The 14,248-nt window shown below is 42.6% G+C and overlaps 1 protein-coding gene across 5 annotated transcripts in view; it reads left to right on the forward strand.

Moving 5' to 3' along the window:
- Positions 1-14,248, forward strand: part of sepsecs (Sep (O-phosphoserine) tRNA:Sec (selenocysteine) tRNA synthase) — a 95,027-nt gene that overhangs the window by 49,809 nt on the left and 30,970 nt on the right. For all 5 annotated transcript variants that reach the window (XM_063043355.1, XM_063043351.1, XM_063043352.1 and 2 more), the window contains exon 7: positions 710-812. In XM_063043355.1, coding sequence (XP_062899425.1) covers positions 710-812 — 103 coding nt within the window. The remainder of the gene's footprint in view (positions 1-709; positions 813-14,248) is intronic.

Raw genomic sequence — 14,248 nt, forward strand, 5'->3', positions numbered from 1 at the left:
TATGTCACATAAAGCCTTGGAATGTGGTAAACAAAGGAGGTATAAGCATGGCTTTGCTTTGATTTCTCCCTTCTTCCTCATAATGTTCAAAGGCTGTGAGCCGCTTATGTCTTGGTTATGTGCAAAACCATAAATTTGTTTGAAGACCAAGCTATTTCATTAAAAACTTTTATAGTGGAAGCATATTCTGGCTTTGCTAGTTGGCACTTTAAATGGATCCACTGATGAAAGACCTACACTCTGCAGGTCTCAATACTAATCCCATAAATATGGTTAGATTGTACTATCTAACACAGCACTGCTTAAAGATCAAGCTAGAATTCTAAACACACAGCAGTATTTAACCAGCTGTCTCATTGGAAAGTTATAAAGGTCATCATTATAAAGGTCGCCTTTCGTAGAGAAGGAGAGGTAAAATAAAATTGTTTGAAAAGTTGCAGCAACTTTCTGGAATAGATTGTATAATTTGAGCTTGTCAATATTTGCTTCTGATTTGTACCCATTACAAATGTATTCTGTTTTTCTTGTAAGTTTCACTGTACGTATGAAGACTCTATCTTAAAATACAAAGTTAAGATGGAGTGTTCATTTCAATCAATTTTGAACTGTTATGTTTTGACTGAGGTGTCTGTTAAGTGTATGGAGACATTTGATATTTTTAGTCACTATTGCACTGATTTTCATTAGCATACTTGCATTTCTTTTGTAGACTGGAAGAGCTGGCTCAGATTTGTGCAAAATATGACATCCCTCACATCGTCAATAATGCTTATGGAATCCAGTTGTCCAAGTGCATGCATCTTATTCAGCAGGTACGAAACAAGATGATATTGCAAAAAGTAAAAAGAGGTAGGAAAACGTTTGGTGAGAATATGTTGCTTTTAACAGTATAGACCACTTACATCTTTTAGAGTATATTTTCCCACATCATTGATGAAAAGTAAGTTTTTGAGGGTGTGACTCAATTCCCATCCATTATTTCCATATCTCACTTCTGCCATAACAATAATCTGCATTAGGGATAGGTTTAGGGTTAGGGTTGGGCCATACCTAATCTTAACCCTGATTTCTTGGTTGTTTTAAACACTTCCTAATGGAATAAATTCAGAACTTTAGAAATGTCATATACAGGTGGAAGGACTTATTTCCAGGGCGTCACGGTAACGTAGCAGTTAGTGCGACAGTATTACAGCTCAGGGTGCTGGAGTTCGGAGTTAATTCCAAAGTCATCTGTAAGGAGTCCGTACGTCCTCCCCATTGGAAAGAATGGGTTTTCTCTGTGTGCTCCGGTTTCATCCCACAGTCCAAAGACATACCAGTTAGTAGGTTAATTGGCCAATGTAAATTGTCTCATGATTAAGCTAGGGCTGAGTCATGGATTGCTGGGTGGCACAGCTCAAAAGGCAGTAAGGGCTTATTCCACGCTGTATCTCTAAATAAATACATTAAGAGGCTGCAGATGTTCAAATCTGGAGCAAAATCAAACTGTTGGAGGAACTCAGCAAGTCAACTAGCACCTGGTTGGGCAGGGGAATGGAATTGTCAACATGTCAGGTCCTGAAGCAGGGTCTTGATCTGAAACATCAATTATTCCTTTCCACACACAGTTGCTGCTTGACCCACTGAATACCTCCAGCAGTTTGTTTTCTGCATTTAATCCAAGCCCCACTTAAGACCATGAATAAGAATTAAGGCTTGTATTTTTTTGGTAGCATTGAGAAAATTCTACATTTCTGTAGATGTTGCCTTTTAAGTTAGAGCTTAACTGAGTTCCCATGTCTTTATGAAGTGGACAAAATTAGTCCATGGTCTTCTGTGGTGCCACAGCGAGGTCACCCTCAGGGTGGAGGAGCAACACTTCGTATTCCTTCTGGGTAGCCTCCAACCTGATGGCATGAATATCGATTTCTCCTTCTGGTAAACAAACTCCCTGACCCCCCCCCCCCGCCCCCAAACTTCTGTTATTCTCCACTCTGACTTTTACTTCTTCTCACCTGCTTTTTACTTCCCCCTGCGTCCCCTCCTCCTTCCCCTTCTCTTGTAGTCCACCCTCCTCTCCTATCAGATTCTTCCTTCTCCAGCCCTTAATGTTTCCAACCCACCTGGCTTCACCTATCACTTTCCAGCTGTCCTCCCTCCCCTCCCCCAACTTCTTATTCTGTCATCTTCCCCTTTGCTTCTCAGTCCTGAAGAAGGGTCTTGGCCAGAAACATCAACTATCTAATCATTTCCATAAATATTTCCTGACCTGCTGAGTTCCTCCAGCATTTTTTGTGTCCGTTGCTTCGGATTTCCAGCATCTGCAGACTTTCTCATGTTTATGACAAAATAGACTCCCTGGAACTGATTGAAAAGCGAAAGATGTGTCTGACTCTTAGTCAAAGTCACACCCATTAAGTCAGGTGTTTCTAGTCCATCCATTTTTTTGATGCCTGAGAGGTATTAGAATTAGTTCTGTTTAGTTTACTTAACAACAATGACTATATTTTCATTATAACAATACATTTGAAGCCGTTAAAATGAGACGTGTTATATAATAAGAAACTTGTATATAAAATTCATTTTACCATGAAGCTCATTGTGATGACCATCGCTTCTTTGTCATCCAGTACAGATGTTTATCTTATTTCCTGAATAACTATTTTAAATGTTTTCAAAGAATGAATAAATAAGCTGAATTTTGATTGTGCGTAGTCAAAATGCATGAGCTGAAAGATAGGAAGTTTGTTTTAAAGAAAACTGTGCTATTTAATTTGAATTCCATTGGCTGTCCATGTGATTTGCCCAAGAAAGTTAATCTGACTTTAATGCAGAAATGTTAAAAGAATTTAGCCAGTCAAGCCACATCTGTGGAGAGAGAAACCGCTTAATGTTTCCAGTCAATGATCCTTTCTCAAAACTGAGAAGGAGAGAAGGCAGGTTAGTCTTAAGTAACAGAGAAGGTGGGGATAGGCATTGAGCAGAGAAAAAGAGAATATCTGTTATTGGCTAAAGTGGCGGACGGTCACTGAATGGACAGTTTGTGTAATCTATCAAGTTCATATTTGGTGATCTACTCTTCAACCCAGTTTCTAATGTGTTGTGGATTTATTTGAGCACGACTTTCCAATGCCACTTCCTCTTACCTAACTAGCTACCCTTGACCATTCTAGCTGTGGGATTGCTAATTTTGGACAAACCATGGCAGATTTAGTGCAAGGAACTAGATTAAGATTACCTTGATTTCTGGCACATAGGATTTTTATAGGCATAGTGAATCTTCAGCCACCGCCATTGCCTGCCCACTCTCAATAATGGAGATTCAAACGAGTTCAGGTGTTGGAATCTGGAGGGAAAAGCAAACTACTGGAAGAACTCAGTGGGTCAGGCAGCATCTGTGGAGGCCGAGCATGGACTATGGTTTGGGTCAAGGTCTTGTAATCTCAGGTTGTGGACCCATAACTACTTGATGGCCCTTTGAGAGCTCACTGCTTTTAAAAGGCATTGATAGATGTATTTTAAAATCTTTCAAATAAAATTAAATACATTGAAATAAATGTATTTTAATATTAAAAATAAAAGAGACAAGTATTAATTTAAACATTAAGAAACATAGTTGTACTGAAAAGAGGAGCCAGATGCAGAGCACATCCAGTCTTCAACTTTAAGGAGCATTGTCTCAATCGTATGAAATTATTTGCACTTCCCTTTAAGTTCACTTCAGGTCAGCGATCCCATTCACATGATTGAGGTTGTACCTCCTGAAGCTGAGAGGCTGAATGTACTTTGCACTTGGGCTCTCTTTATAGCGCATCTAATCTCCAGTGCTGGCCAAAATTGAGAAGTTGGGACAGTTTATCTTGCACTTCTGCTTCAGAATGCAAAGAGGCGTCACTTTAGTTGACCTGAATAAGATGAGGTGTAGCCAGCAGATCTCTTTTGAAAATGCCCTATTCCTGAAGGCTTAGAGGGACCACGCCGTCGAATGTCGTTACGGATAGCCATCCTCGACACCGGGCCCAGGTCAAGTTGTTGTACGGTTCGTTTTACAACCGGTTTCCGAAGCATTTACCCTTGACAGCATTAAGGGCACTGGAGATTTGAGGTACCAGTGCCAGTGCCTGGGTCACAAATTTACAACAGTAGGTATGTCCTCATTTGAACTGGCAGCCATTCAGTATAAGCTCACAATGCCAAACCAGAAGAAGTAGAAAAGGGCAGGTTGGTGAAACTGAGTCTGTGGCCAGTTCAGCTATGATCTTATTGAATGGTGGAGCACAATCAGCAGACCAGATGGCCTACACCTGCTCCTAATTTTTTAATGTTCTTATTAGCATCCCATCTGAAAGGTTTTTAATAAGCTGACAAGTATTGTTTACCTATATTTTTTAACATTTTAGCTTCCAATTTTTATTACTTTATTTCTCGGAACCCTTCAATTGCAATACTAAACCAAAATACAAAATACTGCTTCTGTAGATGTGGTTGAAGGTACATACAATGTAACTAACTTATAAACAGACAGTCTTTTGTACCTTGATTTAGATTTAAAATTGAAAGCTTCAGGGATCTAAAGTAATTCTAAAAAGTACAGTGAACTTGGATGCAATTATATTTGTAATGCAGATGTTCAGGTAATGAGTGAAGATAGTAATTGTCAGGTGATTTTAAAAAACTATTCAATAGGTAGATTTAATGTCAGAAATGTATACAATATACATTCTGAAATTCTTTTTCTTGGCAAATATCTACAAAAACAGAGGAGTGCCCCAAAGAATGAATGACAGTTAAATGTTAGAACCCCAAAGCCCCCCCAACTTCCCCCCCCACGCATAAGCAGCAGCAAAGCAATGAACCCCCTCCCCCACCAGCAAAAAAAGTATCAACACCCCCCACCGAGCACTCAAGTGTACAGCAAAGCATCAATAAAGACACAGACTTGCAGTACTCCCAAAGACTACTCATTCACCCAGTATTCGACATCTCTCCCTCTCTCCCTCCCTCTGCCCCTCCCTCTCCCCCTCCCTCTCCCCCCCCGGAGAAAAAGCGGAGTCCCCGTTTCACAGTGAGAGGGGAGACATAACAGAACAACTTGCTGATTTATGGCGTTACAAGTCTGTTGCGTCGCTTTTTCCAAGCTCTGTGCCCAAAGAACTCGGGTCCCTGGGCACACAGCCAGCAGCCAGCTCGCTGCTTTCGATCTTCCGTGTATTCCCACGACACATCAGGTGACAGCACTGGCCTCGAGTCAGCCCGTCTCCAGAGCCACGAAAATCCGGCACCCTGAAGCCACGCTAGTCTTGTAGGCCACGTCCTTGGCATATTGAAAGGCAACCGGTCGTGAGGCCCTGAGAGCGGGTCCCATTTCCGCAAAGAACTGAAGTCGGTGTTTAACTCCAGGTCACGGTCTTCAAAAGAATCTTGAAAGGAAAAAAAAGAGATATCAAAGATAGAAATAAAGCTGTTTCCAAAGATGCATTCAAAGGAGTCGCCTTTAGAGACCATCATCCTCCTAAGCTCCACCCATTCAGGTTTAAGTACAATTTTTATTAACTTAGTTTGGTTTAGTTAATCTGTTCATCACAAATACATTTTAGATGAAAAATTAACTACCTGTCCTAGATGGCATTGAAGGTTAGGATGAGGATGTATCTATAGTTGAAAATTTGCAGTACAAGTAATCTCTTCAACAGCCGTTATATTACCAAGCATGCCAAATATCATTAGATGAGCACATCAATCTTGTCATCGCCAAATGAATAAATTATGAAGGTCATGTACAAGATTCCTCTTTTTAAACTGATTGATAACTGAACGACAAGATCTGCAGGTTAATGGAGTGTTGGACAACAAGGAAGGACATATCTTAGAATCTTTAGATAATTTTGAAAATTATCAGCTGGATCTCTCTATCTTTCCAAGCAAAGTGTTATCTGTGCTGGCTTTACTGAGTATTTTCTCAGGTACAGTAATTAAAGCAGTTTCTGCCAACAGTATTTTAATGACTGCAGAAAATCCTGAATTTTCCAACTTAGACCTTTGGGGAAGAGCACACTGATTATATATAAATGCTTACAGATACGTTTGCTTTAGAAGTTTCCAACATTCTATGCATTTTACTTGATGAGAGAAAACATAACTGTGATGTTGGTGCAAAGTAAAAGATGCTGAGAAAATTTTAAGTTGTAGGAATGGGGTATTGTGCACTTGACCACAATGGTCGTCTTGCAAAGTGTTGAAAATGGAAATGGATATTATAACTTTACAATTGTAAATATGGATATTTAATGACCAAAGTAAGTGATGAGAAATTTGCAGAGTATAATCACATTTTATTCCTTATAGATAGGTGACAAGTAGAATTGACGTTGTTGGTACAGGTGACCAGCATATTATGACAATTCAGGTAACATAAATTTGCCCTTAAAGAATTCATAAATTACCTCCCAAAAATTTGAGGTAAGAGTAAAATTTGCTCTTACGTAATTTACATGGGTAAAATTAAAATGCTGAAGAAATATCAAATTTTGTCAGTTACACAGGATTCTCGAGATACCGGAAATCTTGAGCAACACGCACAAAATGCTGGAGGAACTCCGAAACTCACAAAATGAGTTCCTGCAAATCTTGTCAGTTGTTATTTTCAGTCAGCCATTACTGTGCACTAATAGGATTTGAATATGATGTTACGGATCATAAGAACATAAGAAATATGGGTTGATTGGGTTGGTAGTCACAGCCAAGTCTTTCCTTTGCACACCCTCTCCATTCTGCAGAAGGGTCATCTCAAAAGTGCAGCACTACTGTGTTCTTCATCTGTAAGGCACTCTCTATGATATACTGCCTTTCCAGGAGCCACAGTAACCATGGCCAATTCGTACACCAGCTCCTTAAAATCCCTGACCTTTATTCCACTTCCATTAATTCTCCATACTTTAGTCATTACTCCTTCCCCCCACCAGTCACACGCATTCATTCTACAACACCTTTCTTCCATGAACCCCAATTCTCAAATCTCATCAATTCCTTGATATTCCCATTTCCTAAACCCGTGCACCCCCCCCCCCCACATCTGCAGTAGGCCTCAGCCATTAGGGCACTGTCACTTCATCATTGTAGATAAGGTGGCATAATATGGGCTAGGTATTGATATAACATGCCATAGAAACACCTGCCCACTTGTAATATGGGATTCAATGGGGAAAAATCAGTTTGCATTATTGAACTAATGACAAAGATACTGCACCTCTCTGTAACACTGGGTCATCTGTCAGTTGTGGTTAACAATGTCCAATTCAACTTTTTATATTGTAGTAATGGTCCAGAACTTGTTGCTAGTAACAATATGCCTATAGTTGCTATTGAGATATAAAGGTACACATATTTATCTGCTGCTGATCCACTGGTGTTGGTTTGCTTGCAAAAGTATTCCGGAGCAACCTTACCCATGTGACAACTGAATTATTTAGGCCTGATGTTGATGTACAGTTTGCAAGATCTCCATGTAGTTTGCAAGTTCATTCAGAAATCCAAGATGCTGGAACTTGGGTAGAGAAATGTTGGAAATTTGACATCAAATGGTTAGCATTTTCCAGCAAGTTCTGTTAAATTGAGCTTCAGCAGTGTGAACTAAAATGCATTTACCAGCTCTGCAAGTGGGAGGGAGGTGTTGTATGATTGAAAATTGACTTAGCCTGGAGCAGGGTACATTTGCACAAATTTTTGGGCATCTTGGCAACAGCTGAGAATTGTTTTTGGCAGCATTTTGGATTTCACTAGCACATTTTTTTCCTAGCATAAAATTCCTTCTCGGAAGAAATAGTGGAGAACATTTGGTCAGAATGGGCTGGTAGATTAATTAGCTGCTGTGAGCTGAGTGAGTGATAGATTCTGGGGAAATCTTTGCCTCCAGCTTTTTCCATCTTGCCCTTAAATTCTCTTGGTCCATTTCTGACACTTCCTTCTCCTTTCTCGATCTCTCTTTCTCCATCCCTAAAGACCAATTGTCTACCAACATCTTTTATAAACCTACCAATTCCTATGGCTATCTTGACTATGCCTCTTCTCACCCTGTCCCCTGTAAAAATGGTATTCCCTTTTCTAATTTCCTTCATCTCTGCCGCATCTGTTTCCCAGGATGAGGCTTTCCTTACCAGAACATTAGAGATGTCCTCCTCCTTCTTCAAAGAACTGTGTTTTCCTTCCTTCACCGTTGATCCTGCTCCTCATCCGCATCTCCTCCACTTCCTGAACATCCGCGCTCACTCACCTTCCTGCCGCCTTAACAGAGGTAGAGTTCCTCTTGTCCTTACCTACCACCCCACGCATTCATCTCCTCATTCCCCACAGCTTCAACGAGATCCAACAACCAAACACATCTTTACCCCCCCCCCACCGATTTTACATTTTCCACAGGGATTGCTTCCTCCAAGATTCCGTTGTCCATCTGTCCCTCCCCACTAATCTCCCTCCTGACGCATATCCCTGCAAGCGGCCTACGTGCTAAACCTGCCCATTCACCTCCTTCCATTCAGGCGCCCAAGCAGTCATTCTCGGTGAGGCAACACCTCACCTGCGAGAATCCGCTGGGGTCATCTACTGTATCTGGTGCTCCCAATGCAGCCTCCACTACATTGGTGGAACCTGTGTAAATTGGGGGACTGCTTTCTCGAGCACCTCAGCTCCATCCCCAAAAGCAGAATTTCCTGGTGGCCAACCATTTTAGTTCCTATTCTCATTCATGTTCCGAGATGTCAGTCCATGGCCTCCTTTATTCCTCTGTTGTCACGATGAGGCCATTCTCTGGAGGAGCAGCACATCACATTCCACCTAGGTAGCCTCCAATCTGATGGCATGAACATCAATTTTGCCTTCCGGTAACAATTTTCCCCTCTCATTCCCTTTTATATTCCCTATTCTGGCCTCTTACCATTTCTCATTAACTGCCTATAACCTCCCCCTGCTGCCTCTCCTTCTTCCCTTTCTCACATGGTCCACTCTCCTCTCCTATCAGATTCCTTCCTCTCCAGTCCTTTACCTTTCCCACCCAACTGACTTCACCTATCACCTGGCTAGTCCTCCTTCCATTCCCCCATCATTTTATTCTGGCATCTTTCCCCTTCTTTTCCAGTCCTGAAGAAGGCGCTCAGCCCAAAACATCGACTGTTTATTCAGTTCCATAGCTTGACCTGCTGAGTTCCTCTAGCATTTTATGTGTGTTGCTCTGGATTTCCAGCATCTGTAGAATCTCTAATTTTATTAGCTCTTTTTCCATAAATCTGTGCTATTTAGAGAGCCAACAGTTGAGATCCCCTGGTGGCAAGCTATTTTACTCCCACTTCCCGTTTCCACACTGACAGTCTGTCTATGGCCCCCTCTACTGTTAAGTTCAGGCTAGGCACAGATTGAAGCAGCAACACCTTATATTCCATCTTGGCTGTCTCCAACCTGATGGCATTGACATCGAGTTCTTTAACTATGATCGAAGTACATCTATTGTCAAAGTATGTATACATTATACAACCTTGAGATTCTTTTCCTCACAGGGAGCCACAAAACAAGAAACCCAAAAGATCCCATTAAAAATAAAGACTGACAAGCACCCAATTTGCAGAGTGAAAAAAACCAAATTGTGTGAACAATAAAATTAAGCAAATAGCACTTATAATTAAGATGAGTATTCAGACACGAAACCTGGAGCAGGCTCAGCCAAAGTTCAGTACATTGCAGAGTACGTGTCGTGGAGCCCACAGACACAAAGCCCAGAGCAAGCCCACAGACTCAGCTTCAGTTCAGTACATAGCAGAGTAAACATCACACAACCCACAGACCTGAAGTCCGGGGCAGCTAGAACAGGCCCACAAGGCTTCAGCCTCAGTTCAGTACATAGCAGAGTAAATGTTGCGGAGCCCGCAGACATGAAGCCTGGAGCAGGCCCGTTGCCTCAGCCTCGGTGCAGCGAAGAGCAGAGTAACATCACGGAACAGCGGGCAGAACCGGCCTGAACATCTCCTCTAGTCTTGACATCATTGCCTTTTCACTCCATCTGCCCTGGCAATTAAATTGTCCAAACAGCGGGTCGTTCCTCACTCTAAGACCCAGGCACTGTCACATCAATACACTCTGGGCCTGGATCCTGCCGTCAGGTTAAAGTTCGGCACTTGTATCAATCAAACCTCGCTCTCAGTTTAGGCGGACAGGCTCAGAATATGCCTTGACCTCATTCCAACTTCGTCATGAACATGCCTCGGCCTGACTTTGACTTCGCCTTGCATCCACACACTTAAACCCTCGACTCAGCTTCACCTTTGCTTGCCACTGCATTGTTTGCAGTGATCACTGGCCAGAAGTTGTTTACAGAAAAAAATGTAATTAATGAGCTATTTAGTTGTCTTTCTTGTTTCGTTAACTGCCAGTAAGTTGACACTCACCCTCAGCAGCGCCATATTAAATCAAAAGTTGACCACTTCCTTTTATTTCTGCTCCTCTTTGTTTTCCATTATCCGTCTTGTTCTTTTACCCTTTATCTTTTTCCACCCCCAATTTCATAACCTGTCCATAACTCACACTTCCCTCCTTCTGGTTTCCCACTTCTCCTTTATTCTATGGTCCACTGTCCTCTCTGATCAGATTCCTTATTTTTCAGCTCTTTGCCTCTTCTACCTGTCAGCTCCCAGCTTCTCAAATCAATCCTATTTTTCCTTCCTCCCACTTTCCACTCTTCTCCCGTCTCACCTGGATTCACCAGCTTATGCTCCTTCACCTCCCACTCCCACTCTCCCCCCCCCCCCACGCTTTCATTCTGGCTTCTACCCTCTTTCTTTCAGTCTGATGAAGGGTCTCAGCCTGAAACATCAGCTGCCAATTCCCCCTATTGAAGCTGCCTGACCTGCTGAGTTCCTCCAGCATTGTGTGTATGTTGCTCCAGGTTTCCAGCATCTACAGTCTCTCATGTGTCTTCATTGTACTTCAGCAGCCTGTCTGGATGTTACTGATGCACTCAGAAATTCATCCCACCTTCCCTGTCAGCATTGAAACATCCATTCATTCAGTAGTAACGTTCTCAAGGACACAAGAACATGGGAGCAGGGGCAGGCCACATTGCACCTTAATCTTCCAATGATTGTGTAGTCTTACTTAAAAAAAAAAGTGGCTAAAGCTCTAAATAGTATGCCTTGGGCCTGTGCTCCCTGGAATTTAGAAGAATGCAGGGGGAATCTCATTGACAAGGTTCCACACGGTAGGCTTATTCAGAAAGTCAGAAGGCATGGGATCAAGGGAAGTTTGGCCAGGTGGATTCAGAATTGGCTTGCCTGCAGAAGGCAGAGGGCCGTGGTGGAGGGAGTACATTCAGATTGGAGGATTGTGACTAGTGGTATCCCACAAGGATCTGTTCTGGGACCTCTACTTTTCGTGATTTTTATTAACGACCTGGATGTGGGGGTAGAAGGGTGGGTTGGCAAGTTTGCAGATGACACAAAGGTTGGTGGTGTTGCAGATAGTAGAGGATTGTCGAAGATTGCAGGGCGACATTGATAGGATGCAGAAGTGGGCTGAGAAGTGGCAGATGGAGTTCAACCTGGAGAAGTGTGAGGTGGTACACTTTGGAAGGACAAACTCCAAGGCAGAGTACAAAGTAAATGGCAGGATACTTGGTAGTGTGGAAGAGCAGAGGGATCTGGGGGTACATGTCCACAGATCCCTGAAAGTTGCCTCACAGGTAGATAGGCTTATGGGGTGTTAGCTTTCATAAATCGAGGGATAGAGGTTGAGAGTCGTGATGTAATGATGCAGCTCTATAAAACTCTGGTTAGGCCACACTTGGAGAACTGTGTCCAGTTCTGGTCGCCTCACTATAGGAAGGATGTGGAAGCATTGGAAAGGGTACAGAGGAGATTTACCAGGATGCTTCCTGGTTTAGAGTATGCATTATGATCAGAGATTAAGGGAGCTGGGGCTTTACGCTTTGGAGAGAAGGAGGATGAGAGGAGACATGATAGAGTTGTACAAGATAATAAGAGGAATAGATAGAGTGGATAGTCAGCGCCTCTTCCCCAGGGCACCACTGCTCAATACAAGAGGACATGGCTTTAAGGTAACGGGTGGGAAGTTCAAGGGGGATATTGGAGGAAGGTTTTTTACTCAGAGAGTGGTTGGTGCGTAGAATGCACTGCCTGAGTCAGTGGTGGAAGCAGATAAACTAGTGAAGTTTAAGAGACTACTAGACAGGTATATGGAGGAATTTAAGGTGGGGGGTTATATTGGGAGGCAGGGTTTGAGGGTCGGCACAACATTGTGGGCCGAAGGGCCTGTAATGTGCTGCACTATTGTATGTTCTATGTAAACCTACCGACTGTTGAAAGGACTAGGTAAGGTGGATGTGGAGAGGATGTTTCCTATGGTGGGGGTATCCAGAACTAGAGGGCACAGCCTCAAAATTGAGGGGTGAACTTTTAGAAGGGAGGTAAGGAGGATTTTTTATAGCCAGAGAGTAGCAAATCTGTGGAATGTGCTGCCATGGAATGTGGTAAGGCCAAGTCTGTGTCTATATTTAAGGCAGAAGAAGGTCATTTCCTGATCGGTCAGGGCATCAAAGGATATGGCGAAAAGCCAGGTGTATGGGGTTGAGTAGGATCCAAGATCAGCTGTTCATATGTTAACCCCTTCATTCCCAGAATCATCCTCGTGAACCTCCTCTGGACTGTCTCCAATTACAACACATCCTTTCTGAGACATGGGGCCCAAAATTGTTGACAATACTCTAAATGTGGCCTGACTAGAGTCGCATAAAGACTCAGCATTATCTTCTTGCTTTTATATTCTATTCCCCTTGAAATAAATGCCAACATCGCATTTACCACACACTCAAACGGTAAAGTAACCTTCTAGGAGACTTGCATGAGGACTCCTAAGTCTCTTTTCACCTCTGATGTTTGAATCTTCTCCCTATTTAGATAATAGCCTGCACAACTGTTCCTTTTACCAAAATGCATTATCATACATTTCCCAACACTGTATTCCATCTGCCATATTTTTGCCTATTCTTCCAATTTGTCTAAGTCCTGCTGCAATAGCATTGCTTCTTCAGCCCTACCTACCCCTCTACCTATCTTCGTATCATCCACAGACTTTGTCACAAAGCCATCAATTCCATTATCTAAATCATTGACAAAAAATGTGAACAGTAGCGCAGACATCCCACCCTGCAAAAACTCATTTCAGGGAGGTAGCACCCCTGCCCCCCGCAACCCCATATACCCCCTCCCCCCGCCCCATCGACCTCCAAGGGTGTATGTAATACTTTGTTTAGTGATTTTGTCTAATCTGTAAACCAAGTTGGGTGTATGCAGCAAATGTGACACTAAAATATGTACTTATATCATCATGTTTATTCTATTACAACTTTAAGCAAGTCTACAGGGAGTTTGGTCTCATCACGTAGTACATCAATAGCGTAGCTCCTTGGCAGCTAACCAGCTAGTTTAAATCAGGGGTCCCCAACCTTTTTTTGCACCGCGCACTGGTTTAATATTGACAATATTCTTGCGGACCGGCCAACCCAGCGGGTGGGGGGTGTTAAACGCAACCGGAATATGGGTGATAAGTCAACTGTAAGTCACTTGTAAGTGGCTAATACACTCCATTTTGTTTCTAAAGGGGTTTATCTGATGAATTTAATACTAAACACACAGCTCATATTTTCCTCGCATGAATGTAGAGATAAGTCAATTATAACAGTGGTCCCAAACCTCCAGGCCGCGAAGCATGCAGCGGTAGGCGGAACACACCCAGCACATCTTTAAGAAAAAAGCCGAAATAAACAAGCTAATCAATTAGGTGCCGCCTAGCACGTAAATGCCGGCCCAGATCAGAGGCAACGCAATCGACAATCGCCTCTGATCTGGGCCGACATTTACATGCCGGGCGGCACCTAATTAACGTTTGGATATTAAACACAGCGCGTATTTTCCTCATATGAATATATAAAATCGTTGCAACACACCAATATCGCTGAATCAGTGGGAGCCCTGGACTTGTTTTCCTGCAACAAGACAGTCCTATCGAGGGGTAATGGGAGACAGCGATACTCGAAGGGGGTTCCTTATGTCCAGTCTATTCTGCAATTTAGTTTTCGTTGCATTAATTGCAGAGATATGTTGGAAATGGAAGCAATGTTTTCAGTGCTTTCATGGCTATCTCAGGATATTCAGCCTTGACTTTGATCCAGAATGCTGGCAGAGATGTTATGTCAAACATACTTTTCAGCCCG

The sequence above is a fragment of the Mobula hypostoma genome, chromosome 3, assembly GCF_963921235.1.
Source record: "Mobula hypostoma chromosome 3, sMobHyp1.1, whole genome shotgun sequence".
NCBI lineage: Eukaryota > Metazoa > Chordata > Chondrichthyes > Myliobatiformes > Myliobatidae > Mobula > Mobula hypostoma.